This window comes from Balaenoptera ricei, chromosome 1 (genome assembly GCF_028023285.1).
Source record: "Balaenoptera ricei isolate mBalRic1 chromosome 1, mBalRic1.hap2, whole genome shotgun sequence".
Lineage (NCBI taxonomy): Eukaryota > Metazoa > Chordata > Mammalia > Artiodactyla > Balaenopteridae > Balaenoptera > Balaenoptera ricei.
The window spans coordinates 31,945,225-31,972,921 of NC_082639.1; the positions used below are offsets into that span (position 1 = coordinate 31,945,225).

The 27,697-nt window shown below is 41.6% G+C and overlaps 1 protein-coding gene across 14 annotated transcripts in view; it reads left to right on the forward strand.

Annotated features, from left to right (window-relative positions):
• The window catches only part of MACF1 (microtubule actin crosslinking factor 1), a 333,257-nt gene that overhangs the window by 199,482 nt on the left and 106,078 nt on the right, over positions 1-27,697 (forward strand). For 11 of the 14 annotated variants that reach the window (XM_059919504.1, XM_059919530.1, XM_059919491.1 and 8 more), the window contains exons 36-48: positions 3,109-8,547; positions 9,084-9,233; positions 10,527-10,742; positions 10,830-10,982; positions 14,485-14,718; positions 16,982-17,131; positions 18,060-18,293; positions 19,385-19,588; positions 21,834-22,352; positions 23,144-23,320; positions 23,574-23,697; positions 24,508-24,716; positions 25,097-25,414. In XM_059919504.1, coding sequence (XP_059775487.1) covers positions 3,109-8,547; positions 9,084-9,233; positions 10,527-10,742; positions 10,830-10,982; positions 14,485-14,718; positions 16,982-17,131; positions 18,060-18,293; positions 19,385-19,588; positions 21,834-22,352; positions 23,144-23,320; positions 23,574-23,697; positions 24,508-24,716; positions 25,097-25,414 — 8,127 coding nt within the window. The remainder of the gene's footprint in view (positions 1-3,108; positions 8,548-9,083; positions 9,234-10,526; positions 10,743-10,829; positions 10,983-14,484; positions 14,719-16,981; positions 17,132-18,059; positions 18,294-19,384; positions 19,589-21,833; positions 22,353-23,143; positions 23,321-23,573; positions 23,698-24,507; positions 24,717-25,096; positions 25,415-27,697) is intronic. The other 3 variants (XM_059919536.1, XM_059919544.1, XM_059919552.1) reach the window with 1 other exon arrangement.

The following is a 27,697-nucleotide window of genomic DNA, read 5'->3' on the forward strand; positions in this document are numbered from 1 at the left end:
CTACTAAATAAATGAGAAATGTTAATTTCCAGAAGAAACTGGTGGATTAGCTGCACTGACTGAGACACTGGTTCCCCTTACCCATAGTCGCCCCATCATGTGACATCTTTACCAGTTCCCTCTCATGTTCATTTCCTGGACCATATGGAAGTTGTTAAGTTCCTGCTGGTTGTCCTAAGTTCTTCCTGGATACTTGTGTGTATATGTAAACTTACCATATTATATACATGTGTCTCTGGGATATATATGTGTGTTTGCCTGCTTATTTCCTATGTTGTGAAGCAATGGCCAAATTCCGTGGGGGCAGGCCAGAATTGAAGCTCTTGTGGCAATCAGATTTGGTCTAGATATTGCTCAAAATGATATTCATACAAAACATGCTTTGACTCTGGTCATGAAATTTGTGCAGCAGGGGCTAGAGTTGTAAAGACCACAGTGCAGAACCAGCTATGATTTATTTGAGAGCAGATTTCCGAAAAGAACGTGCTGGTTTAACATGCTCTGTGTGAGGTAGCCCACTTCTAATGGCTCATTGCTTCACCATATACGGGAGTACGTGAAGAGTTTTAACAATTGCTTGCTGAGAACATTCAGTTCTCATTTTGAAAGGTGAAAAAAGGGGAGAAGGAAAGAAAGAAAGTCAAGCTGCTGAGCACCACTCCATTGAGCATGATGTGTCCCCTGTTACCGTTTGTGTGTTTCATGTGAAGTACTGTTCTGATTAACTGACATCCTTGCTTACAAGTTTCACTAACCCTTTGGAGTTTAAGCACAAATGCACAAAGGGAAAAGAGGACGACCTGTTTGGGGTTCTTTTTTGCAAAAAAACAAACAGTCGCATGCTGGACGCTAACACCAAGCTTACACTGTGTGTGCGATACGGCTGAGCTGCCCCATAAGGCTCTCTCTCTTATCTGCCCAAGGCACACCCTGCAACCCTGGTAAGTAGAAGCCTTTTATGTTTTCTTTCGTCTTCTCCCTCTGTCTTTTTCTGCTTGTTGAGGTCAGAATGCCCATGTTTGGTGGGGCCGAAATGAATTTCTCTGGATTATTTCCCGATACAGTGATTCCTGCCTCTCCTCCAATTACGAGGGTGTTAGAAAGAACAGTCTTTTCTCTTTGGCTGGACTCCAGGCCTTTTTTCAATACCAGCATTTCTGAGACTCTGTGAACTCATGGAAGAAATTAGAGGTTTCCCCAAAGAATCTTTTCCTTTGTCATATTGTCTGCCTCTGAATAGTCTTTACGTGGATTTTGTAAAAGAAATTTTTCATATATTTCAGAGAGTCACATGCCAGTGGGATTTTTCCTTCAATCTATAAAGACTAGATAACTTGTAGATTCACATAGCATACGTTTACCTTATACAAGTTAAACTCTACATTGTGGGTCAGAAAACAGAGGGAAGATGAAGAATAACACATAATATTTTAAGTAGTGTGGAGAATTCTCAGTTATTCCATTATTTGAACAAATACAGTGAGATGAAGATGCGACCCAGATCTGCTTCCTCATTTGCTGTCTGTTCTGCGTCTCCGATAGTGTGCAACTAATCAAGCTTGACGTCCTCAGGGCATGTTTTTAAAATCTGGGGGAAATAGGTTAATGATTTTAAGGATTTCCTTACTATTTATCAGTTTATTCATTTATTCATCAAATGTTTCTTTAACTGCTGGTACGAGTCCTGGACATCCACTGGGCAAAGTACCTGCTGTTATGGAGCTTACTTCTCACTGAGACAGAAATGAAATGCATTATATAGGAGGCAAGGAAGTGATTGGCAGTTACTTCAATAAGATCCTCCATGAATAAGTTGAGTTAAATAAGGATCAAAAAGTTACACTGACTAAAGAGGGATAGATAAAAGCATGTATAGAAGACGAAGATAATGCACACTAACAAGAAGAAGTGGAAAGTTGGAGATTAATAAAAGTGATGAAGTGTTCTAAGTGGTAAAACACTGGAATGACTTAATTTCTGAATAACATCATATTGCGATGAAAGGCTTCAAAATAGGAATTCTTCAGAAGCTGTTTTCACGCTTTTTTGTGAGGGTAATTTTGACAGTGTGTAAGGCTTGCCTTATTCTCTGTCCTTAGTACCTAACTCCTGTGTAAGATGCAGCTCTACTGTACTTATCCTTCCTGCTCTTCTGGATCTGACTGGGGAGGCAGTATAATAGCTTGAGATTTAGAGTAAGATCTTGGTTTGATTCTGGAACTCATTCATTTTGTGACCTTGGACAAGTTACCTTATCTCTCTGTACCTCATTTTCTTATCTGCAAACTAAAAATTAAAATAATTGCTTTCATAGGATTGTTGTGAGGTTGTCAGTGCTTAATAAATATATTAAGTGCCCAACAAGTAGTAGCTGTCATCATGATGATTGTACTACCCATTCTAGCCTGGACTAGAAGAAAAGTTATTAGTGGTTCCAGAGTCAAGAGTCCCTAGTCTGCTCCCTCCTTGACTTGCTACTTCCAATTCCTAGAGCTAATTTAACTCAGAGCCATTGCCATGGGACACGCTAGCACTGGCCACCAAGAGTATGACCGCTCCAGTTGCTAAACAGCTGCCTGAGTAATATACACAGGGCCATTTACTGAGCCGCACAGCTGTTGCTGGGCTGCTTAAGTCTCTCTTCGAATCCTGTGGACCCATCGCGCTGAACTCATCGGCAGGGAGGTCCTACTTCAAGAGTCTTCTGCGTGGATTGCAACACTGAGAAGTTGTTGTGTGGGGTTGAATTCTCACTTTGGGGGAGCTGGTATGTGTCTGTAGGAGCTTTTGTGGTGATTTAGTCTTATAAATAGCTGTCCCCTCACTTTCACTGCTTGCTACTTTGTAGAGCTTGTCACTCAGATATGCTTAATGCTACCATCCCTTGAGTAATCTGTGAACTTCTGGCCATGTTAAACATTCTGTAGTTTAGAAAAATTCTTTTTTAGCATTAACACTGCCAGGCTTCAGAATGTTTCCTACAGGCTGGGGCTCATCCAGGCTGGGTTTTTCTTGTGGTCAGAATTTGATATACTGTAGTTCTTTGAATGACTCTTTCCAACATTTGTGCTTCTCTGATTCAGTGTTCTTTTTCATTTTCTCTTGTAGGGCTGCAGAGCAGTTGCTGGGGTGATTGACCTAGGCACAGTGGAGATATTTCCCATCTTCAGAGCCATGCAAAAGGGCCTCATTGACCAAGACACAGGCCTTGTGCTCCTGGAATCCCAGGTTATCATGTCTGGCCTCATTGCCCCTGAGACCAGTGAAAAGCTGTCTTTGGAGGAAGGCCTAGCCAGAAACCTCATTAATCCCCAGATGTACCAGCAGCTCCAGGAGCTAGAGGATGCCCTGTCCTTAATCAGCAGGCTTACTGAGAACAAAGGCCCTCCTTCAGTGGTGGAAGCAATTGAAAAGAAAATAATCAATGAGAAAGTTGGACTGAAAATCTTAGAAGCTCACCTGGCAACTGGAGGTTTCAGTCTCCCCCCTGATGAGAACTGTATTAGCCTAGAGGAGGCTTTTCACCAAGGCCTCATTTCTGCCTGGCTTTACTCAGTGTTAGAGTCTCACCTGAGATCATCCAAGAACTTGATAGACCCAAACACAGCTGAGAAAATCGGTTTACTGGATCTGATGCGGAGATGTATTGTCTACCAGGAATCAGGGTTGAAATTGCTGCCTGTCAAGCAATTGGCAGGGGGAATGGTGAGCTTGAAATCAGGCCGGAAGGTTAGCATTTTCCGTGCAGTTCAGGAAGGGCTAATAGATAGGCAGGTCACTGTCCGGGTGCTGGAAGCTCAGCTTTTTGCTGGAGGCATAGTAGATCCAAGAACAGGACACAGACTTACAGTGGGAGAGGCTGTGAGACATAATTTGATTGACCAAGATATGGCCTGTGCTCTTCTCATAAGGCAGCTTCAGACAGGAGGCATCATAGACACTGTCACTGGGCGTAGGCTGACAGTAGATGAAGCAGTGAGCAACGATCTAATAGCTGCTAAGATTGCACTTGTGATTCTGGAGTCCCTTTGGTCATTCATGGGGTTGCTATGGCCCGAGTCTGGAGAGATTCTCCCAATTACAGATGCCCTGGAACAAGGTATTGTGTCTACTGACCTAGCTCATAAAATCCTTAGTGGCCGACAGCATATTAAAGCCCTATTTCTACCAGCAACCACAGAGATTTGGTCCTGGAAAAAAGCAATAGAAAATGGTATGTTAGACAAAGATCTTGCCAGTAACTTGAAGTCAATTTGTATCCCCGATGTGATGCCCCACATGCAATTAGCAGACTCTTCAGAGCGAAGCAAATTGAACGCGAATCCTGGAGCGGCAGGTGTGCTGTGCGGCAAGGGCCAAACTGAGGGCATCGCAAGCCATAACGAGAAGCTGCTGTTTCATGTGATGACTCACAGCTATATTAATGTGCGGGATGGACAGAGGCTGCTCCTGTTGGACAGTGAGCTGATAGAGGCACTAACAGCAAGAGGTGATCAAGCAGGTCCTCCAGAAGTGTTTGGAAGCGGGCATCAGAGACTAGAAGCTCCTGAGAAATTACAAGAATCGGTGAACGTGAAAATCACAGAAACTTTCTGTGATGGGCTGACTGTGAGGCCACGTGAGTTCCAGTTTTCTTCTCGGAGCAAAGAAGATCCTGATGAGGCAAATTGCACTGAAGCAAAAGGCAAAAAGACCATTGTAGAACCAGAAGAGAACCCCAAAAGGGACCTGTTTGTAGGGCAACAAAAAGTGGGAAATCCAAATGTTGATACTTTGAAGGTCATAGATAAAGTCAAGTCAGAGTTTAAAAGGCAATTGTTAGATACCGAAAAGGAAGACCAAATAGAAGTATCTACCAGAGAAAATGTCAACAAAGGATTTCTCCTTACGGTACCTCCTGAGGAAGCAGAAGATGTGACTTTGGTGGAGGACAAAGATCCTTTTCCTGTTGAACCACCAAAGGAAGAATGGCAGACTCTCAGAGAGACTTCCTTTATGTGTCAGAAGGAACAAGCAAACACACTTGAAATTGAATATACTCTAGGTGAAACTGGAAGACCTCTCATAAAACCCCAAAGCAAAAAGTCACAATTTCAGGTAGAGAAAACTCTAGTTTTAGAATCGGAACTAAAGTCTGAAAAGGATAAGACTATTCATTCTCTGGGCAGAAAGAAAGCATTAAATAAGACTTGTTTGGGTAGGGATGACCATAAACAAAGTACAGAAGGACACAACATGGCAGGTGGTGGTATGATGTTGTTAGAAAAGACAGACAAGGAAGCTAATGGCAGTGAAACTTCCCTGTCATGCAGTCATCCTTCAGAGTTGCTTGAAGAAGCTACCTTAAATATATTATCTGCACAATTACTAGAGGGCGGTATCTTTCATGAACAGACAGGTCAAAAGCTCTTACTAAATGAAGCAATAGCCCGAGGCCTTGTGCCTAGTCACACTGCTGTGAAACTTTTGGGAAAGCTGAACATGTTTCGGGGCTTCTTTGACTCTCAGACCTGCGAGTCTTTGAAAACTGAAGAAGTCATTGATGAAGGTCTAATGGATGAGAAATTGTTACACAATGTCCTCATGGCAGACAAAGCTATAAGTGGTGTCTTAGACCCTCGTACCCACACACTCTGCTCTGTGAAGGAAGCAGTTGCCGTTGGACTTCTTGACACACAAACAGCCACCAGAATTTTAGAGGGGCAGGTGGTGACTGGTGGAATTGTTGACCTGAAACGAGGCAAAAAGGTTTCAGTAACTTTGGCCTCAAATCTGGGCTTGGTGGACAGTGCTGACCAGACAGAGCTTATAAATCTGGAGAAAGCTTCTAAAGGCAGAGATGCTGAAAAAGCAGTCAGGGAGAGATTAATTAGCTTACAATTGGAAACAACTGGAATTATGGACCCTGACAGCAAAGCCCCTTTAACAGTTGTGCAGTCCATTGACAGAGGGCTTTTAGAGAGGGATGAGGCCATGCGGTTGTTGACAAAGCAGGTGGTAGATGGAGGTATCATTCACCATATATCTGGGATGAGACTTTCTGTTGATAGTGCCTTTAAACGTGGCATCATTGATGAAGATTTAGCCGAGCAACTCAAAAAAGTTGAGAACTTAAGCCTCCATCAGTTCTCTCATCCTGAAACAAAGGAAACTATTTCCCTGTCTGAAGCCATAAAATTAGATCTTGTTACCCTGGACTTGAAAAGAGAAATCCAAGAAATTCAGGCCTTGACTGGAAGCTTTGTAGATCTCATTTCTGGCCAGAGATTGACCTTGGCAGAAGCTGAAAAAGAAGGACTCTTAACTAATAAAGAAATATTGTCTTCAGGAATGATGAATGGGATTATAGATCCTGAGAATTACAGAATTGTTCCCTATGCAGAATTAGTAAAAAAGTGTAAGATTGATATTGAATCTGGACAGAGGTATCTAGAAGTAATTCCCTTCTCAGACATTAAAGATGGAGCAAGTGACAAAGTACTTACATTGTCTCAAGCAATTAAGCTTGGAAAAGTAGATTTTGCAGCTACACTGAAGGTTCTGGAAGCTCAGGCAAATGCTGGAGGAATCATAGACACTGCCACGGGGAAAAGATTGACATTGGCGTCAGCTTTGGAACAGAAATTAGTGGATGAAAGCATGGTCCGAATTATTGCATCCCGTCAGGTGTTAGATGGAGGAATTATTGACATATTTAATGATCAGAGAGTGACTTTAAAGGAAGCTATTGAGAAAAGACTTATTAGCCCTGAACTGGCAACTATAATCCAAGTAGATACCTTCGAGTCCAGTGATCACCAGGCTCAGAGTGAAAAGCAAGGTGGAATTGAAGGATGTGAACTAAAGAAAGAATTTCTAAGAAAGGAAATGTTAATTGCTTGTAGTCAGACTGCTGAAATGAGTTGTGGTAAAGGAGAAAGTGAGAAATTATTTCAAATTGAAAACCAATCTGCACGGAAAAAGGTTAAAGTGAGAGTTTCTAATGGGGAGCAGGCAAAAAAGAGCAGGGAAATGTCATTAAAGGAATTGGAATGCAAGGGTCAGGATAGGAGATCTTCTCGAGGTGCTAAAGGATCTTTCAGTATCATAATTTCTAGTGATGGTAAAGGTAAATCATTGGGCCAAGGTTCAGTGACACACCCTCACTCAGAAATTTGTGATTTTAACCCCAAAGAGGTGGCTTATAATACCATGGAAAAAAATACAAATGAAGAGCAAGAAAAAATAGTGGCACAGACAGAAATTATTTCTCAAATGAAACAGTTTATATCAGGTCTAGATTCTAAAGAAATAAGGGGAAACCAAGGAGAAATTATTTCAGAAGTACAAGAATCAAATTGTGAAACTCCGGGCAAATTGCCTAGTCAGCAGGTTATGCAGAAACCAGTGAAAACCAGGGAGAAAGGTAAGAGAGGAAAGAGGGAGATGATTGTAGAAGAAAGTGTCAAAACATGCAAACCAGCAGTTCTTTCAGAAGCAAAGCTGAATCAGGAAACTGCCATTAGAGATGACCATGACTCTAATATAGAGAGTCAACCTGTGGAAATAACTATAAGTGAAAAAGGGAAAGAAACTGATGGGGAGCTGGGATTTTCTGTTGTTGGTGAAGCTGAAGATTCTTCTTCCCAAATGATACCCAAAGGAATTTCTGTAAGAAATCAAGATGCTTTAACATTCTTCAACTCTAATCAGGTCAGTGAAGGAGATGTGAAAAATTTAAGCCGCTGCTTGACTTTAAAACCAGAAGAAAATTTATCTCGAGAAGTTACTGTTGGGACCCAGAGTGAAATACTCTCTTCTTTGACCCCACGACCTGAAGGACTGTACTACCAGGAACCAGTTGGAGAAGCCCAAGTTGCAGACACATCCCCGATTTTCACAACAGACAAGTCTTTCCAAGGAACCACCAGACAGGAGACCAATTATCATCAAGATTCTTGTGTTACTTTTAAGATTAGGGAAACCAAAGATCTGACTTTCTCATCTAGTGAAAGTAAAGAAAAATCATACCAAGAAGTACCTTTTGACTCAACAAGTGCTGTTAAATTGGAAGAAATTAGAGTAGGCTCCAAAGAAGTCAGTTATTTGGAATTCTCAGACAGAAAGGACCTTCATCCTCAGGACAGCAAAAGTGATCGTGAACGTTGCGGAATTCTTGAATCTAAAATAGTAACACCTCAGGAAATAACGGGGGAGAAATTTCTAAAAATGTCAATCCCTATAGTTACAGGTGCAGAAGCAGGGTCTTTTGAAGGCATAGTTACTCAGGGAGTTCCCAGAGTTTCAGTGTCTCTTCTCCCAGAGAAACTGTCCAAAGATGTATCTCGAAAAGAGAGTACAGGACAAGAGGATGCCACCATTAGTCCTATTCCAGAGACCAGTGGAGAAGAGATGGTACCCCTAATATCATACCCCACAATGAAGATGGATGAGAAGACACCACAGGAGAAGCTCAGAGAGAGGTCAGAGCCTGGCAGTGAACAAACCCCCTTCATGACTGCAGCGGGGGGAACGAGTGTGAACCCGGAGCCCTTCAGAGCTACCAAAGTAAGTTACCCAGTGGTGTGTTTGTGTGTGTGTGTGATAGCTAATTTCATGCTAAGACTCTTGACAAGATACTGAGCTTTCATATGTATAATTGTATACATAAATACACTTCAGGGCACTAGATGATTCTCTAAGATATAACTTAATCATCATCTGTTTGTAACATAGTTGTTGGAAAATTAGGCAGTGGCTCTGAATGTCTTTCTGAAATTTGCAAGGGTTTTAAGTTAGACAGTAACGTTGAAGCTAATTTAAAATACTGAGGCTATGGTACCTGAAGTCAGAATAGGTTTTGGAAGTTTTGCTAAAATGATGCTTATAGATTGATAATTTTGAGCTGCTGCTCCCTGAGGAAATTTAATAAAATCACTTTTTTGTCTATTGATTTGCGACAATTTAGACAAAATAACATATTTTATTTCATTCCATCCAATGTGTAGTAAAAATTTCTATTCTATTCTAAGACCCTGCCTGCTTAAAAAGCAGACTTAAAGGAGTATGTCAGATGTGAGTGAGTTTTCTTTTTGGCTCCACAGAATGTATTTAACCGGCAGCTCTGCCTAGAACATGATGAGAAGTTGGTATCCTATCTGTCTCTATTACGAGACATTGAAATGAAGACCAAACAAATTCAACCTCTAGAGCTAAACCTGGCAGAACTACAGGATCTGCTGTGTCAGGCCAAGGTAGGTTCCCAGAGACTTCCTCCAGGCCCATCGGCGTGGAGAAAATAAAGACTATTCAGGAAGAAAAATGTGTTCAAAAACACTACCATTTAATGGACAAAAAATAGATTGGAAAAGTGTAACTAGAGATCTGTGAAGAACACCAGGGAGTACCAGTCTCACAGAAGCCAAAGCAGAAGAGAGTCAAGGGAGGAGTGGTCGGCAGTGTTAAATACAGTAGGGAGACTGAGTACAGTGAGGACTAAAAGGGGGTTTAGTGCCTGAGAGTCGCTGGGGACCTTGATAAGAACAGTTACAGTGCGGTCATGGGATATAAACTAGGTTGCACTGAGAATAAACGGGAGGTTGGACGGTACGGACAATTAACATATGTCATTCTTTCCAGAAGCTTGATAATGCAGGCAAGGAAAGAGGTAGAACACTAGCTAGAGGAGATGGATTAAAAGAGGAATGTTTTGAGTGAATTTTTAGGCTGAGGAGAAGGAACCAATAGAAAAGGAGAATTTGAAGTTAGAGGAGAGAGGAAGTGCTGACTGGTGGAATGAGGTCCCTGAGGACATGGAAAGGCATAGACTTAGACAGCCTTGAGCAGGAGGAGGAATAGCTCTTTGACTGGAACTGGAGGCTGAGAGTTGTCACAGGATTGGAGTCATGATGAGGACAGAGATTGTAGAGGTTTACCAGTTCTCTCAGTATCTAGAGTATGGCCTTGGGCAGGGGGGCTGAAGGGGAAATGAGGATCATGCCCAGAAGAACTACCGAGCTCTTCCCCAGCTTGTTTCTGGCTTCTCTACTGAGGAGCAGACTATTGAGGAGTAGCTGAGTGGGAAAGCTGGCTTGGGATATTTTTATGTTCATTGGTTCTGCTCCCTTGGACTTTGGAGTGGAAGACTTGTCCTTTGATTGACTTATATTGCATAACATTATGTAAAGCATAATGACACTCTTGGAGAGGCAGCAAGTTGTAGTGCAAGGAGCATTGCACTGAGTCAGAAAGCCTGAATCCAAGTCTTGGCTCTCTTGCTTATCAGCTGGGCGACCTCAGGGGAAAACAAATTCACATTTTTAAGCACTGAGGAACCTCTCCTGTTAATCCAGGATAATAATATCTACTCTGCCTACTTCAAGAATTATTGTGAGAACCAAATAAACTAGTGAATGTCTATAAAAACATTTTATAAACCCTAAAGCCTGTGTAGGCCTGAGGTGACAGAAAAATATGTTCACAGCTTATTCCTAGACAGCAAGATTTCTAGTCTTGATTTTGGAGGTAACTCCACTTTATGCCCTCAGGTAGTAGACAGGGAGCTAAAGGATCTGTCCACGGTGGTGAGTCAGGAATTGGAATGTGTGAATCAGATTATCATCAGCCAGCCTCAGGAAGTCCCGGCTCAACTGTTGAAGGCTCTAGAAAAAGATGCCAAGAATCTTCAAAAGTCCCTCAGCTCTGTGAGTGACACCTGGGGTTCCAGACTACTCCACCTCCAGAATGCTGCAGAAGTAAAAAAGGTAGCTTCTTGTTTTTATTCACAAAGGCTCACAAACTCTGGGTAGGCTTGGAGAGTTTTATCATCTAATTTGCCATTTATTTCTTAGACTAGAGTTTTAAATCAGTATGAACAGCTAGAAGGCAGACTTCAAGATCTGAGAGCCTGGGTTGGCAATACCCATCTTATTCTGAACAGCAAGGAGCATGTCAATGAAACAGATACCGTCGACAGCCTGAATCACTATCTCCAGCAGTATGAGGTAAGCAGTCCACCAGTTCTCAAGCATGTTTTATTTGTTCTTTTGAGTTGTATCAATTTTATTTCTCTGCTAGGCAAACTGGTATCTGTACTTGCCTTTCTTAGAAAGTCTGACTTTCCATTTGAGAAATAAAGTCAGCTACGTTTAGTTTTTTAGGTTATCATACCTCTGGAGCTTCTTCAGTGATTATGATTATTTTTCCTTTCAGCTGTACTGAGAATCTGTGGAATGGCCTATGGTTATCCAACTTAATCTTCTCTTTATAACTGAGCATCTAGTATCCCTTTTTTCTATTTTGCCCAAGATCTAATCCTATGCGCACACACCAGTTGTTTTTTTTTTAATGATTCTAGACTTTCTTTCTTTTTGCTTTTTATTTTTTGAATTTTATTTAATTTTTTTTATACAGCAGGTTCTTATTAGTTATCTATTTTATACTTATTAGTGTATATATGTCAATCCCAATCTCCCAATTCATCCCACCCCCACCCCCTGCTTTCCCCCCTTGGTGCACACACACCAGTATTTTTTAAATTATTATTATTATTTTTTTTTAACATCTTTATTGGAGTATAATTGCTTTACATTGTTGTGTTAGTTTCTGCTGTATAACAAAGTGAGGTCAGCTACACGTATACATATATCCCCATATCCCCTCCCTCTTGCGTCTCCCTCTCACCCTCCCTATCCGACCCCTCTAGGTGGTCACAAAGCACTGAGCTGATCTCCCTGTACTATGCAGCTGCTTCCCACTAGCTATCTGTTTTACATTTGGTAGTGTATATATGTCAATGTCACTCTCTCACTTCATCTCAGCTTACCCTTCCCCCTCCCCGTGTCCTCAAATCCATTCTCTACGTCTGCGTCTTTATTCCTGTCCTGCCCCTAGGTTCTTCAGAACCATTTTTTTGTTTTTTTAAGATTCCATATATATGTGTTAGCATACGGTATTTGTTTTTCTCTTTCTGACTTACTTCACTCTGTATGACAGTCTCTAGGTCCATCCACCTCACTACAAATAGTTCAATTTTGTTTCTTTTTATGGCTGAGTAATATTCCATTGTATATATGTGCCATATCTTCTTTATCCATTCATCTGTCGATGGACACTTAGGTTGCTTCCGTGTCTTGGCTGTTGTAAATAGAGCTGCAATGAACATTGTGGTACATGACTATTTTTGAATTATGGTTTTCTCAGGGTATATGCCCAGTAGTGGGATTGCTGGGTCATATGGTAGTTCTATTTTTAGTTTTTTAAGGAACCTCCATACTGTTCTCCGTAGTGGCTGTATCAATTTACATTCCCACCAACAGTGCAAGAGGGTTCCCTTTTCTCCATACCCTCGCCAGCATTTATTGTTTGTAGAATTTTTGATGATGGCCATTCTGACTAGTGTGAGGTGATACCTCACTATAGTTTTGATTTGCGTTTTTCTAATGATTAGTAATGTTGAGCATTCTTTCATGTGTTTGTTGGCAATCTGTATATCTTCCATGGAGAAATGTCTATTTAGTTAGGTCTTCTGCCCATTTTTGGATTGGGTTGTTTGTTTTTTTGATATTGAGCTGCATGAGCTGTATATTTTGGAGATTAATCCTTTGTCAGTTGCTTTGTTAGCAAATATTTTCTCCCATTCTGAGGGTTGTCTTTTCATCTTGTTTATGGTTTCCTTTGCTATGCAAAAGCTTTTAAGTTTCATTAGGTCCCATTTGTTTATTTTTGTTTTTATTTCCATTTCTCTAGGAGGTGGGTCAAAAAGGATCTTGCTGTGATTTATGTCATAGAGTGTTCTGCCTGTGTTTTCCTGTCACACACCAGCTTTGATCAGTGATCTAGAGCATGGGTTTGCAAACTTTTTCTATAAAGGGTTAGATAGTAAATATTTTAGGCCTTGCAGGTGACCTGTTTCTGTGGCAGCCATTCAGCTCTGCTGTTGAAACATGAAAGCAGCCATAGACAGTACATAAACAAATGGTTGTGGACATGTTACAATAAAACTTTATTTACAAAAACAGGTGTCAGGCAGATTTGGCTCAGGGACTGTAGATTGCCGACCTCTGATCTCGAGAGATGGTTTTCTTCTTGTTAAACTCCAAGTTACTTGATTCTTTTTATAAGTCAGTGAGAGAAAGTTAAAGATTCTGAGATACATATGAGCCGAGGATTCTCCCCCCATCCCCACCTTCAACATTGTTGTTTCTTTTGGTTATACTTAAGGTAATATCAGATAATACTCACATTGGTTTATCCACGCTCTGCTATAGATATTCCTCTCCTAAAACTCTTTCTAAAGTCAGAGCAGAACTAGAGATGTTCCATCCTATTCCATCCTCTTCATTTTCCCCAGTCTTAGGAGACACAGACCTAAATGTTGTCTGTGGTCAGGCTTCCTTGTATGCAACCTCGTCCCTCTTTATCTTGCAAGAGTTGGCCTGCCTTCTTTCATAGCCTTTTATCCAAATATACCATTGGAGGAGTGAGTAGCATACTTTATCTGTTCACGGGCAGAGTACTAAAAGAAGCAAGGGTGAGAAAAATTTCTAAGATACAGTACGAGATATGAAAACAGAGCATCTCATGCATTGGGATCCTTGCCTAGTTATAACTTACACAAATTCTGTTATAGAAAGAGAGCCACAGCCTAAGCCTCATTTTCCTAGTGACAGTTTCCCAAATCCATGTGTTCACACATGAAGGAAGTATAGTCTTGTGATAAATATCCAAGAAGCCCTTCTCCCAGCCTGCTTTTCAAGATTGCTGACTACGCTCAATTTCAAAGTGATAGACGGGTAGATATCTTACTTGTTTTTATGTTCTTTATTGCATCCAGTATAACATAGTTGATGATCACTAAATGTTTGTGGGAAAATTGCATGCTTTTTAATTGTCTGAAAACAGATAAATTCTAGTGTTTAGGCAGTTTTCTACTGCTTTAAAGAAGCAATATAACTATTATATAAGAAAGTCTGACTGTAATCCTTTACAGTTTTAAAATATGTAAGCAACATTATTTACTCTAAAAGTCAAATTTCAGTGAACCAAAAATAAATTGAATATTTTCTCACTTCTGGCCTACCAGGTACTCAGGGCTAGACAAATACAAATAGGTATTTGAATCTAAGGAAATACAATTAGACAGATATATCTCAGACCAATCATGTTATACTTTCCAAAACTTAAAAAAATACATTTTTTCACAGACACCTGGGATTAGCTGTACTGTAATTCTGGTATTATAAATAATTGAAAGCTTAGTGCATTTAGAAATCAAGGGCTAGTAAAGGAAACCTAACTGTAATATGCGAGGGGTTTGGAGAGGCCAGAAGTGAGAGAGACTTCGGTTTGGCCCTAGAAATTATCAGTGTCAATTATAAAAATGCAAGAAATTAACCTCTGTTTGATCATGTTGATTCTTTGATTAGAACCAACAGCTTCTGCTTCTATAGAGAATAAGAAGTTTCTTTTCTTTTTTCTTTTTCTTCCTTTCCCCACTTACCTTAGGATTTGAAACAGCCCATGGCTGAAAGGAAATCTCAGCTGGATGCACTTGCCTTTGATATTCAGTTCTTTATCTCTGAGCACGCCCAGGACTTGCCTCCTCAGCAGAACCGACAGATGCTAAGGCTTCTGAATGAACTGCAGAGGTCCTTCCAGGACCATGTGGCGTGGACCGCAGCCCAGGTGGATGCCTTGCGGGGCCGTCTTCAACAGATGGAGCAGGCAGCCCGGCTTAAGGTCAGGCTGAACCAGAAGCTGGGCTCAGTTGGTCTCTGGATGTCCTCTATCTTTGGGTTTTCTGGCCAGACTCCGTTTGTCATGATTCCAGGAGCCTGCGTTTACCAGTTTTGATTGGTTCAGGCCAGTTTGGTTCTGGTCCAGGAGGCAGCTATTCTGGCTGTTTTTCTTGCCGTGTTTTTGGTTTTATGTGTGTGTGTGTGTGTGTGAGAGAGAATATGTGTGTTTACATGTGTATGCATGTGCAAGTGTTTTCTTTTTAGTGAGACTCTACTGTCACTGTGTCTCATTGTCTCTGACTTTCAGATGAAAATTTTGATCCCTAGCCCTTATTTCTCCTACTCTCTCCCTCAGCATTCTCTTGAGGACTGTTAGGAACATTTAGGTATTCTGAGCTCTTGAGAAGAATGGTCCTGAAATCAGTTTTATTCTGGGGCTTTTCAAATGATTAACAGTAAGATTCCTTGACCACCTTCAAACAGCTGACAAAAAGATGTTTATCAGAATCATATTAATTTTTTAGCACATTTGAAATTATTATTTTCTAGCACCGTTCTTTACACTGTTGTGCCCAGTGCTTATTCAGTTATTGGAAAACTGTGTGTAGAGGCACTCTTGATACATTTTGGGGGGTGGGGGGAAGCAACTAATCATCTCACCACCTTCTATCACAAGCCTTTTCTTGCAGGACTCAACATAATTGCATTAATGGTAACATCATAACCTTATAATACCAAGAATGATGCTTATGCCATTTCTGCTGTTTGAATAATAAGTTGGAATTCAGCAAGATGATACTAGAATTGTCCTTGTCACCAGCAAAACTGTCTCAGGGTCTCTTTTATTAAATATTGTGCAAAGTAGAATTGAGCTTTTGAGTCAGGCTTAAAGGATCTTAAAGGCTTAAAGTCAAGTCTCTATGTCCCTTATTACTGCTTAGTTGTTTCAGCTGTATTGAATTTGAAGTAAAATACTAATGAAATATGTTAGGTTACCTTCCATATCTGGAAATTTGCAGTGTCCTCACTTGGGAATTTATATAGCCTGGTGTAGCTTATGGATAATTAACGAAATAGCATTGGTCTGGGCCACCTTAAGACACAGCCCACATCCAGGATAGGCTCCTGAGCTGCAGAAGGTGATACAGTTGCATGTGAACATTCTCTCTAAGCGTGTAATTAATTCCACAATGTTTATTAACCTTGTTATTGTCAGAAATGCTCTGCTTCTCTCTATATTTGCCCTGAATGCATGTGTATGTCTGTGTGTTAACTTGTTTGCTTTGCTTTTTTCAGATTCAGTCTGCACCCATCCTAACCCATGAAGATCCTGTTTTACAGCTGAAGAACTCTTAGGAGTTCTCTTCCAGAGCCCTTCTATTTGTCCTAAAGAGGGGGAGAGAGGGCCAATTTGGGCACCTGTTTGTAAGTGCAGGTGACTAAAACACCATCAGAAGGTAGAAACTGGTGGAAAACGGTTCTAGAAGGATGGTCAGGAGAACACATCATGCTCAATTGCTCAATCAGGTGCTTCAGTGTCATGCGACTGAGAGGTCTGGAGAAAGGATCAGGCACAGAAGTGTACTCCCCTCCTCCCCTTGGGCTGGCTTTTCTCTTGGGTAATGGTATAGACACCTGAAGGACTGAGGCCGTTGCTATTCTGGGCCGTTCCCTTCTCCTCAGAATAGCCAAGCCCTTCATGCCTGGCATGTAATCATTCCATTTAATGGGTGTCTGCATTTGTGAGATATTTGATTTATATAAAATCAGCTCAATTACTAAGAAACTCAATTAGCTTATAAATTATCCAGTTTCTTGATTTTTACTCCTAGTCTAGTCCTTCTAATTTTCCATATTATGACTTAACATATAGTGTATCATCCAGTTCCAGTAGAATTGATCAGAACCGCTAATTTATTATTACCACCAATATCATCTGTGGATTTTAAGCATCTGGGCTCTGTGTTCTCCATTTCCAAGGATAATAACAGCAGTCTGGCAAAGGAGCTTCCAGACCAAAACCTGGGAGCGTTCTCACCCCAAATCACCGCTGATTACAATCCCGACCATAGCCCAAGATTAACAGACGATCCAATTGAGGGGAGCTTTCTGAATATGATTTCTGTGCCTTTTCCTCCTCTAGTCTCCCACCAACTTTTCCATCCTTGAGATATAACCTTCCTATTTTACATTTCAGAGAGTTATCTTGTATTTATAAAATGAGAATCATTAATTGTCTCTTGGCCCCTTTGCATTTTAATTAGACCCTGCAGAAACAACAAAATACCTGTCACCAGAAACTGGAGGATCTTTGCAACTGGGTAGGACAGGCAGAAAGAGCATTGGCTGGCCATCAAGGTAGAGCCACCCAGCAGGATCTCCCTGCTTTGCAGAAGAACCAAAGTGACTTGAAGGTCAGTAAGAGCTAACTCATTTTTTTCATTCCTTCAAGTATTTATAAAGGCTTGCTATGTGCCAGGCACAGTGCTTAGTGCCAATAACATAATGGTAAACGTCCCTGCTCTCATGAAGCTTACAGTGTAGTGGAAGAGACAGACATTGCACAAATAATCACAAAAATGAACATATGATTTATTCAGTATTATATCTATAAAGGAAAAGTTACATGAGAACATATAACAGAGAGACCCAATCTTGACTTGGATATCAAGATTACCTTAAAGAAGTGTCACTTAAACTGAGAAACAGAGGGTACGTAGGGGTTGATGCATGAAAGTGTGGGAGGAAGAAGAAAATTGCCAGGCAGAGGCCTGTACATCAGTCTGGAGGTGGGAATGGGGTCGAGCACAATGTATTCAAGAGCTGAAAGAAAGCTAGTTCAATTGGACTGCGAAGAAAAAAAGGAAGATTAGTGAATGATGAGTCTGGAGGGTAGGACCCAGATCACTCTGGGCCTTATAGGCTACATTAGGATTAAGGAGCGATAACCAAGAGAGTTATAAAGGACCAACCAGGCCTCAACTCCGCTAGAATCCTGTTGTCAACTCTTCTTTATAGAAGAATGATCTCTTTGAGGATAACTCATTGCAGAATAAAAATCATGTTTGTGGGCAGTCTCCTTTTTTGTCTTCACTAAATATCTTCTTAGAAATTTAAATTTAAATTTTACTTAGAAAATTAAATATTAAAAAAGTTTCTTAATTAAAAAGCATTTAAAATTTTATTATCTCCATTGGTTTAGGCATAAACCTTAAGCAAATTATACTCAGGGACATACGTCAATTGCAGATAATGTCATCCTAGTCATTCATCTTCATGCTGTTGAGAGGTCTTAGAAGTTCTAAAGTTGAAGCCTCTGCCATCCTGTTTTCATGTGTTAAGGATTTACAGGATGACATTCAGAATCATGCCACCTCATTTGCCAGTGTTGTCAAAGACGCTGAAGGGTTCCTGGAAGAGAACCAAACTAAGCTGAGCCCCCATGAGTTGACAGCTCTCCGGGAAAAACTTCATCAGGCTAAGGAACAGTATGAGGCTCTCCAGGAAAGGATGAAGCTGGCCCAGAAGGAGCTGGAGGAAGTGGTGACCTCAGCCTTACAGCAGGAGACTGAAAAGGTAACCAGACTGCTATGATGCTTGGTGTTTTTCAAAAAAGAAAATTTTGGTACCTACACAAATAAAAGGTAATATGAAGGGAAACTGCTTTACAGAGAGCATAGAATCACAAAAAAGGGTTAATTCAGGAGCAGATCTGTGAGTCAATATTTATTTTTATAAGAAACATCCTGAAGGACTTTAAGTTAGGAGTAGTTGGTAGTAAGTTCATATTCCAAATCATCACCATCATCATCATCCTTGGGGAAAAAGCAAATGGCATATTTCTAACATGAATCTGGACTGGTGATCCAAGGGTACTAATGAAAATACCTGGGCAGTCTTAATGGGCCACAAGCTATCCTCAAGCTGCCACTATAGTTTCAGTGGGAAGTCATGGCACTGGGATAAACCTAAAAGAAGGTAAAGTCTCATGGTCTTCTGCATCCCACTCAGCACTGGCTTATTGAATCAAAGTTCTTTTTCTGACTGTGAACTTGTACACTAATGAGGGAGGTAGAGAATGTGGAAAGAGAAGTAAGTTACCTGAAGATGAATTCTGAAATACATGAATATATCACTTGGCATAACCTGTTTTATTAAAGTACTTGAAGAGTCAGAAAATAGAATTTGAGAGACAAGTTTCAGAATTCAGTGCTCTACTTGGCAGAGAAAATGCTGGGAGTAGTCTGCATTTTCCTTAAGGAAAAACAGACAGGTAATTGAGTGTGACTGTGATATTTTTTATCCTACCAAGGCAGTGTATAACTTCTGCGTACCTAGAAAGGATTCCATAAAGCTTGGAGGTGCCAGGACTAAATCATCTCTTAACAAAGCCCTTTCATATCCTGGGATTTGCCGCCCTCCCGCTCCTTTATTAAAAGCAGTGAGATGTAGATCAAATTTAGGGATTGTTTTAAATAATTATTCTTCAACAGATTTAGAAGATGCTTATTTTTCTTTGTGGGTGCAAAGACTGCTTATACCCAGCCTTAGAGCCTCTTCTTTTTTTTTTTTTTTTTTAAAGCCTAAATGTCTTCCCTTTTACTTAACCTTTGGCTGATAGCTGAGTATCTAAGGCCTTCTCACTAGACTCCCCCTGTGGCTTTCAGAGTAAAGCAGCAAAGGAACTGGAAGAGAACAGGAGTAAGATCGATGCTCTCTTGGATTGGCTGACTTCAGTGGGATCATTGGGTGGACAGATGGAGCAGCTCTCAGGAGATAACCTGGAGAAAGGAGCCTTGGATACCACTGATGGTCACATGGGGGTGAACCAAGCCCCAGAGACGCTGGGCAAGCAATGTGAGAAGTTGAAGGTGAGCATGTTAGCTTGTTCTTACAATGCTGGGTGAATCTCTGCTGCCCTGAGCAAGTCACCATAACCTCCTGCCCTAAATCCAGTGAGCACTTCTCAGTTCATATCTTCTTTGATTTCTCAGCAGCCTTGACAGTCTTGACCACTCCCCTTGAAATAGTTTCTCCCTTGTTTCCATAGCACTATCTGCCCTGATAATCCTCCTCCCTTTCCTCTGGCCAGCTTTTGAAATACTGATACGCTTCCAGGTTGTAGCCTAGGCCTCTTCTCGTCTTCAGAATATATTTTCCTTGGGTAATCTCATCCACCCATGACACTTCACTTCCCATTTGTACTAGTGGTTTCCATGTATATATTTGTCTCCAGCCCAGATGCCTGCCCTGAGCTTCAAACCAGTGTATAAATCCATCTGCCTATTTGCAACTTGGAACCACAAGCACCTCAACCTGAGAAGTAGACCTCCTATTTTCTAAAATACCCCTCCCCCATTGAACATGTACTCCTTCCTATATTCCCACTTACTTGCCTGGACTAAACATCATCCTAGATTCCTTTCCTTCCCTCACTCTCCCGTATTGAATCAGTCATCAAATCCCACGCTTCTTATAGCTCTTTTAAAGTCATCCACATGTTTTTATCTCCATCGAGATATTATTGCATTTCAGACTACTATCAGCTCTCACTTGTGTTATACTAACTTCAACTGGTCTCCTTGCCTCTTGGCTTTTACCCTCCAATCCATTCCCACACTACTAAGTGATCTTTTTAAGATGCTGTGTCCCTGCTTAACCCTTTTAATAGTTCCCTGCTGCCCTCAGGAAACTATTTCTTACTCATCTCTACTCATCTATTCATTCAGCAAATATTGAGGGCCTGATGCATGACAGGTATTGGAGATAAACCAGTGAACCAGCCAGATCCACCATCTCCAAGACATTAACTGACATATGCAGGCATATTGTATTACATGATTGAAAGACTATTACATATTTAGGGAACTTAGAAAACACACGGATCACATATGTTAGTGATACCTTTATAGCATACAAAATTGGTTTAGCTGAAATGCTTCTGTTGAACAGCCTGTGTGGGCCATTGCCTTATTTTGTATTCATAGGATTTCTGCCTCTTGCATGCTACTTCTGTGCTTGGAAGATCCATTGTAGCGTGTACCCTAAAGCCATGGCAGTCTTGGCACAGAGCAGAAATGGTCCTGCTGTCACAGGGGCTTCCTGATACTGCTTGCTGGCAGCTCCACCTAGGAAGGACACTGTCTTACCTGTGGGTGGATGAGAGTGGGGACATCTGGGCAGTATACAGACAAGCTGTAGTACTGCCCCTTACTGTCTCTTTGAGCAGGATATATTTGTCACCCCAGCTTCGCTGAGATGACGTCGGAAGCTGAAGCTATCAGGTTGCTGTTGTCCTTCTCTAGGGAGTTGCATAAACAGTATAGATAGTTAAGAACACTTACTGAGCTCCCGGTGACTTCTGTTAGACTCAGGAAGAACATTTTAGGAACAAAACCAAGCAACCACAACTGTCCTAAAAGAACTTATGTTCCACTGAAACAGAAAAAAGGTCTACATGTCTGTACATAGACATAACACATACAAATAAAACGTACATATTACCTATACTATCCAGAAATACAGTTTATTCTCACTAATATACAAATTGTTTATTTAAAGAATTAATTTTCCAACATTTTTTCTAGTAGGGACAGTCTTCAAGGATATGTGAATGACATATTTCACAGCTTAGCATTTGCAGGTTTTATGCTGTCATATGTATGACTTATCCAACTTACTGTCTCCTTCCATCAGTGTGGGTAGTTTTAGTTGGCCATTTGTACCTTCTCTTAGATCCGGGGTAGTTTAGTGAAGAGAGTCAGGTTCAAGTCACAATTTGTCCCTTAACTATCTGCATGACCTTAGTCAAGCCGTACAACACCTTTTTGGTATTCACTTATCCCATCCTTGATATGGGAATTACATGGTCGGCCTACACTGCAGATGGTGGCACGAGTATTATGAGATAATACATGAAAACTGTCAGATCCTAGATGAGTCAGTTCATCTGGGATTAGCAGATGGCATAATGCATAGAGAGTGAGAGATATTGATGATTTCTGAGCAGCTGGAAAAGTGACATATTGAGATCTCTCCCTACTTCTAGCTGTAGACATAAACAAGTTATTGTGGTGTCCCTACTGATTGTCCTTTGTTTGGGGGGATTTTTGCCAGGCTCGTCACCAAGAATTGCTGTCTCAGCAGCAAAATTTCATCCTGGCCACCCAGTCTGCTCAGACGTTCCTGGACCAGCATGGCCACAATCTCACACCCGAGGAGCAGCAGATGCTGCAAGAAAAGCTCGGAGAACTAAAGGGGCAGTATGTGACTTCCCTGGCCCAGTCAGAGGCAGAACTGAAGCGGGTGCAGACACTACGGGATGAGCTGCAGAAGTTTCTGCAGGATCATCGAGAGTTTGAAAACTGGCTGGAACGGTCTGAGAAAGAGCTGGAGAATATGCACAAGCGAGACAGCAGCCCCGAGGCCCTTCCCGCCCTACTAAAGCGACAGGGGAGCTTCTCAGAGGATGTAATTTCCCACAAAGGAGACTTGAGATTTGTGACTATCTCAGGACAGAAAGTCTTGGACACAGAAAATGGCCTTGAGGAAGGCAAAGAACCATCAGCAGCTGGAACCTTAGTGAAGGACAAGCTGAAGGATGCAGCAGAAAGATACAGTGCTCTCCATTCAAAGGTAGAGGAGAGGTTCCTGGCAGCCCCTGGTGAAACAGTCATGGCAGCCCTCACACAACTGTGGGTGGTTTCTGGGGCTTACAGTAAGAACCTCAGACACAGTGAACAAGCTGATTTGTAGATTGACCATGGGTAGAATGAGTTATGAGTGTTTATGAGTTCTGAAAAATTGCAAAATATAGAGGCCCAGGGGCTCATGCCTGAACTGAGCAATATCCAGGGGTATGTCTCACTGCAGTGGTGAAGGTGGAAGTGCTCACCTCCCTGTGTCCTGACCAGCAGCCATGGCCTCCCAAGAGACAGAGCACAGGGAGACTTAAACGAAATACACAGTCTTTATTCCTGGACAGAACATCTAGGGTAAATCCTTATCTTCCTCCCTATCAAAGAACTCCCTTTAGCTCCCAAGATATAGAATCCAGTCAGTTCTTCTTACTTGTCTTGTGCTTTTTGCCAACATCTTTCACCCCCCAAAAGGAACACGTTTTGTACCTCTCAGTCCCCACCTTTGCCTGCAACCTGATGTATATTTCTTTGGTGGCTTGTCATACAACTAAATCTTCCCAGGTATATAATAAAGTGGGGGTGGATAGTATGGATCAAACAGTCACACCCCACTTACAGAAAATGGTTGCTACCATCTATCTGTGGGGGCCCACACTAACCTTAACCGTAGTTACAGTCAGTTCCCTGTAACATAGCCAGACCTCTTTGGACTGTGCCTGGGAAGCTGCTGCCTTTGGCCTGACCCACTTAAGTCTGCTTTCCCTTTTTTTTTTTCTTATGGCACAGTGTACACGACTGGGCGCTCACCTGAACTTGCTGCTGGGCCAGTATCAGCAGTTCCAGAGCAGTGCCGAAAGCCTGCAGGCCTGGATGAAAGCTTGTGAGGCCAATGTGGCGAAGCTCCTCTCAGAAACTGTCGCCTCTGACCCTGGGGTCCTGCAACAGCAGCTTGTGACCACAAAGGTGAGCCAATACACAAGCTGTTGTACTGCATGGCTTAGAGTAGCTTCAAAGCAAAGCAGATGCTTGCATAGGTTAAAGGCAGTGGTTGGGATGCCTTGGACAACATATGATTCCTAAATACTTTATTCTGATGTCTGTGGCTATGGATAAACAGAATTATTCTGTAAAGCTGCTCAGTAGCTCTCGACCCCTAGAACCAGCTTTGACTATGCACTGTGATGGTTTTCTTGTGTCCTTTTTCATGGACAAGCAGCAGTTGCAGGAGGAATTGGCTGAGCATCAAGTACCTGTAGAAAAGCTCCGAAAAGTAGCTCATGACCTCATGGAAATTGAAGGGGAGCCAGCCCCAGACCACAAGCGTGTTCAAGAAACTACAGGTATGAAGCAGCAATAGCCAGAGCGTTCCCCTAATTCCTAGTATGTGCCTCTGTTCTGTAACATATCACATTGTGTTGTACAGGTATCTGTGGTGCTAGCTAGGGGCTGTGGATATAAGCACGAATAGCTCACCGTCTAATGAACTTTATTCTTACACCATACGAGGCCTTCATGGTCTGACTTCAACCTCTTTTCCCCAGGCACTCGCCTTCTAGCCACACCCGACTTCTTTCCTTTCCCAAGTCATTTCCTCATTACTATACCCCTGAAGTTTTTCCTATTGCTTAGCTGCTAACATTTATTGAGTTCTTACCATACATGATGAAATCTTGCTCATGCTTCAAGATGTAACCGGGAAGTTACTTCCTTTGTAAAGTCCTGACACCACCCCCTCCCCGACCCCCAAGAAGAAGTAAAAGATAAGAAATAGTCATTCTTCCTTCGGGTTTCTCTAGTACAGTACTCCTAGTACCAATATAGCACTTATGATTTTATTATTATGGTTAGTTGATGTGCCTTCCACTACCTATGCTCTCTTTTTGAGTTTTAAGGTTTGTAGAAGGCAGGGACTTTATCATAATAATCTTCAGTCATCAGATTCGAGCACAATTTCTGGCACTTAGTAGGTGCTAAATATATAATGCTTCTTGAATTTGGTTCAAATAGTGATGTATTTAGGCTTATTCTTTCTGTTTGTCTTGATTTCTGTTGTTATTATAACTAACATGTACAATTTAAATACGTTTTCTTTTTCAAGTGCAACACAAAAATTGTCCCCACTCTCTCTTCTCATGGCCTTGAATTTCCAGATTCCATACTCAGCCATTTCCAAAGCCTCTCCAGTAGCTTGGCAGAGCGCTCTGCTGTGCTGCAGAAAGCCATTGCCCAGTCTCAGAGTGTCCAAGAAAGCCTGGACAGCTTGTTGCAGTCCATCAGTGAAGTTGAAAATAACCTGGAAGAGGAGAAGGTGGCACCGCTGTCATCAGGAGTCATCCAAGAAGCCCTGGCCACTAACATGGTGAGACCTGTGCCCCAAGAGTTAGCATAGAGGGTATATTTGCCATGTTCCATAATGACATCATTTTGAAAAAGTATCAGGAAAAGAATTCATTTCCATGAATCATCTAATAAGACTTAGAAATATTGACTAATCCATGTAAAGGTTTGTCTACCCAATTTCCAAACCATTGGTAAGCTTGAGGAAAAGTGGTGATGGCAAAGTCACTGGTGGCATGGGGTGGAGAACTAAGGGTATTGATGGTATTCTGAAGGTTCAGTTGCAATCCTCCAACCCTCCTTGAGGAGGTGAGCATGTAGTTACTAGAAGCTTATTAGTTTGTGGCTCAGATATCCTGGAATAAGTGAGCCAGGAGCTGACAGACGTGTTCTTGATGACAGAAATTGAAGCAGGACATTGCTCGGCAGAAGAGCAGCTTGGAGGCCACGCGTGAGATGGTGACCCGATTCACGGAGACAGCAGACAGCACCTCGGCCGCAGTGCTGCAGGGCAAACTGGCCGAGGTGAGCCAGCGCTTCGAACAGCTCCGGCTACAGCAGCAAGAAAAGGAGAGCTCCCTAAAGAAGCTTCTGCCCCAGGCAGAGATGTTTGAGCATCTCTCTGATAAGCTGCAGCGATTCATGGAAAACAAAAGTCGGTTGCTGGCCTCTGGGAATCAGCCAGATCAAGATATTGCACATTTCTTCCAGCAGATCCAGGTGAGGATATATCTGCCAGATGGGCAGAATAAAGGGGAAAGAAAGGCAAGGAAAAAAATATATTTACTGAACACATAATATGTCAGTCAGTGTACTGGAAACTTTACCTGCATTGTCTTAAAGAATTCTCACAGCCATCCTGTAAGCTAGATATTGTTTGTTCATTTTTTAAGAACACAGCCTAGATTTATTTTTCACTCATATTACATGTTCAACCCAGATCAGCAGGAACGCTTAGCTCATCAGGGTCACTCAGTCTTTCAAGTTGATGGAAACTTCATCCTGACATATGTTTTCATGATTACTACTGCAAGGGAAAGAGGACATATCATATCCATTTACATTTTATTAGTCAAAGCAAGTTTCACATGACCATAGCTGACTTTCAAGGGGGTGGAGAAATGTAATCCTACCATATATCTAGTAGGTGCAGAGCTGAAAATCTTTGGTGAAGAGTTATTACCTCCCGTAGATATAGATGTATATCCAGGAGCAGAATTTCTGGGTCATAGTACCTGCCTGTACTTAATTTGACCAAGTAGTAGCTAACTTGAGCTCCAGAATGGCTGCACCTGCCCACATTCCCACCTGTAGCACCTCAACATTGCTGTATTCCCACATCGCTGCCTTGGGTTTATCCAACTATCTAACGTTTTCCATGTTGTACTGTGATCTCACTGTTTTGTTTGGTTTGCTCTCCTAACTTTTTGCTTTTTGTTTTGAAAATTTTTAAACTTACAGAAAAGTAAAAGGAACAGCACAGTAAACATCAGCATACTTTTCACCTGGATCCACCAATTGCTGTTTTTTCTCTCTTTATAAATATATAAAAGAGTATCACTATGGGCTTCCATTTTCATTATCATCATTGTTCTTTTTTATGCTCAGACGTTTTCAAATTTGGTCAATGGGTGCCCCTTTAAGCTGTCTCCTGGTATCTTTTTGACATGTCCCTACCAGTATATGAATACTCTCTTACTTTCTGGTACAATAAGATGTGTCACGGTCACCTTGTAGTTTCCCTGTCCCATACCTGAAATCACCTGTTTCTCCAAGGAGCCCTATTTTTACTGGGGAATTGTAATTAGATATCAAAATCCAGATACTAGATGAGCCATTAGGGTGTCAATGCTTCTAGGTCCTTTAAGTGGATAAGATTAGGAAATCTTGAAAGTTTTTTATATCATGTATTCATACTGATAATCCAGCTCCAGCTCAACACCATAGGATTCTTCCTCCATTCCCTATTTGTATCTTCCTCTTCCTACAGGGAGAACCCTCATTTCCAACAACTTAATATATTATTTGCTATATCCTATAATAAAATAAGATCACTTTGTAATTACACTGTTATTTCTACCAATAACAAACCTACTAAGTAAAAGTCAAGATTTCTTTAGATTTCTTTTTGTCCTGAGACTCTGACCTACTGTATACTATGTTCAAAGTTACCTGAAAATTTTTTTCCCTGTAATTTCTTATATAATTAGCTTTCTTTGTTTCTATTTGTATTCAACTCCAGGATTTTATTTTTCTTTGTAAAGTTTTATTTTTAAATATGTGAAACATTAAGAAAGCTCAGATTTTCCAAGACTGCTTTCTAAAGGATCGGCAGGTGGCTAAATGCTCATGGAATAATAATATCTATCTTGAAGAAACTATTTTGGGAATTAAAAAGTATCGGAGGTTGGAAATTGGTTCAAGATGGCAGAGTAGAAGGACATGCTCTCACTCCCTCTTGTGAGAGCACCGGAATCACAACTAACTGCTGAACAGTCATCGACAGGAAGACACTGGAACTCACCAAAAAAGATACCCCACATCCAAAGACAAAGGAGAAGCCACAATGAGACGGTAGGAGGGGCACAATCACAATAAAAGCAAATCCCATAACTGCTGGGTGGTGACTCACAAACTGGAGAACACTTATACCACAGAAGTCCACCCAGTGGAGTGAAGGTTCTGAGCCCCACGTCAGGCTTCCCAACCTGGGGGTCTGGCAACAGGGGGAGGAATTCCTGGAGAATCAGACCTTGAAGGCTAGTGGGATTTGATTATAGGACTTAGACAGGACTGGGGGAAACAGAGACTCCACTCTTGGAGGGCACACACAAACTAGTGTGTGCATCGGGACCCAGGGGAAGGAGCAGTAACCCCATAGGAGACTGAACCAGACCTACCTGCTAGTGTTGGAGGGTCTCCTGCAGAGGTGGGGGGTGGCTGTGTCTCACCGTGAGGACAAGTACACCAGCAGCAGAAGTTCTGCGAAGTACTCCTTGGCGT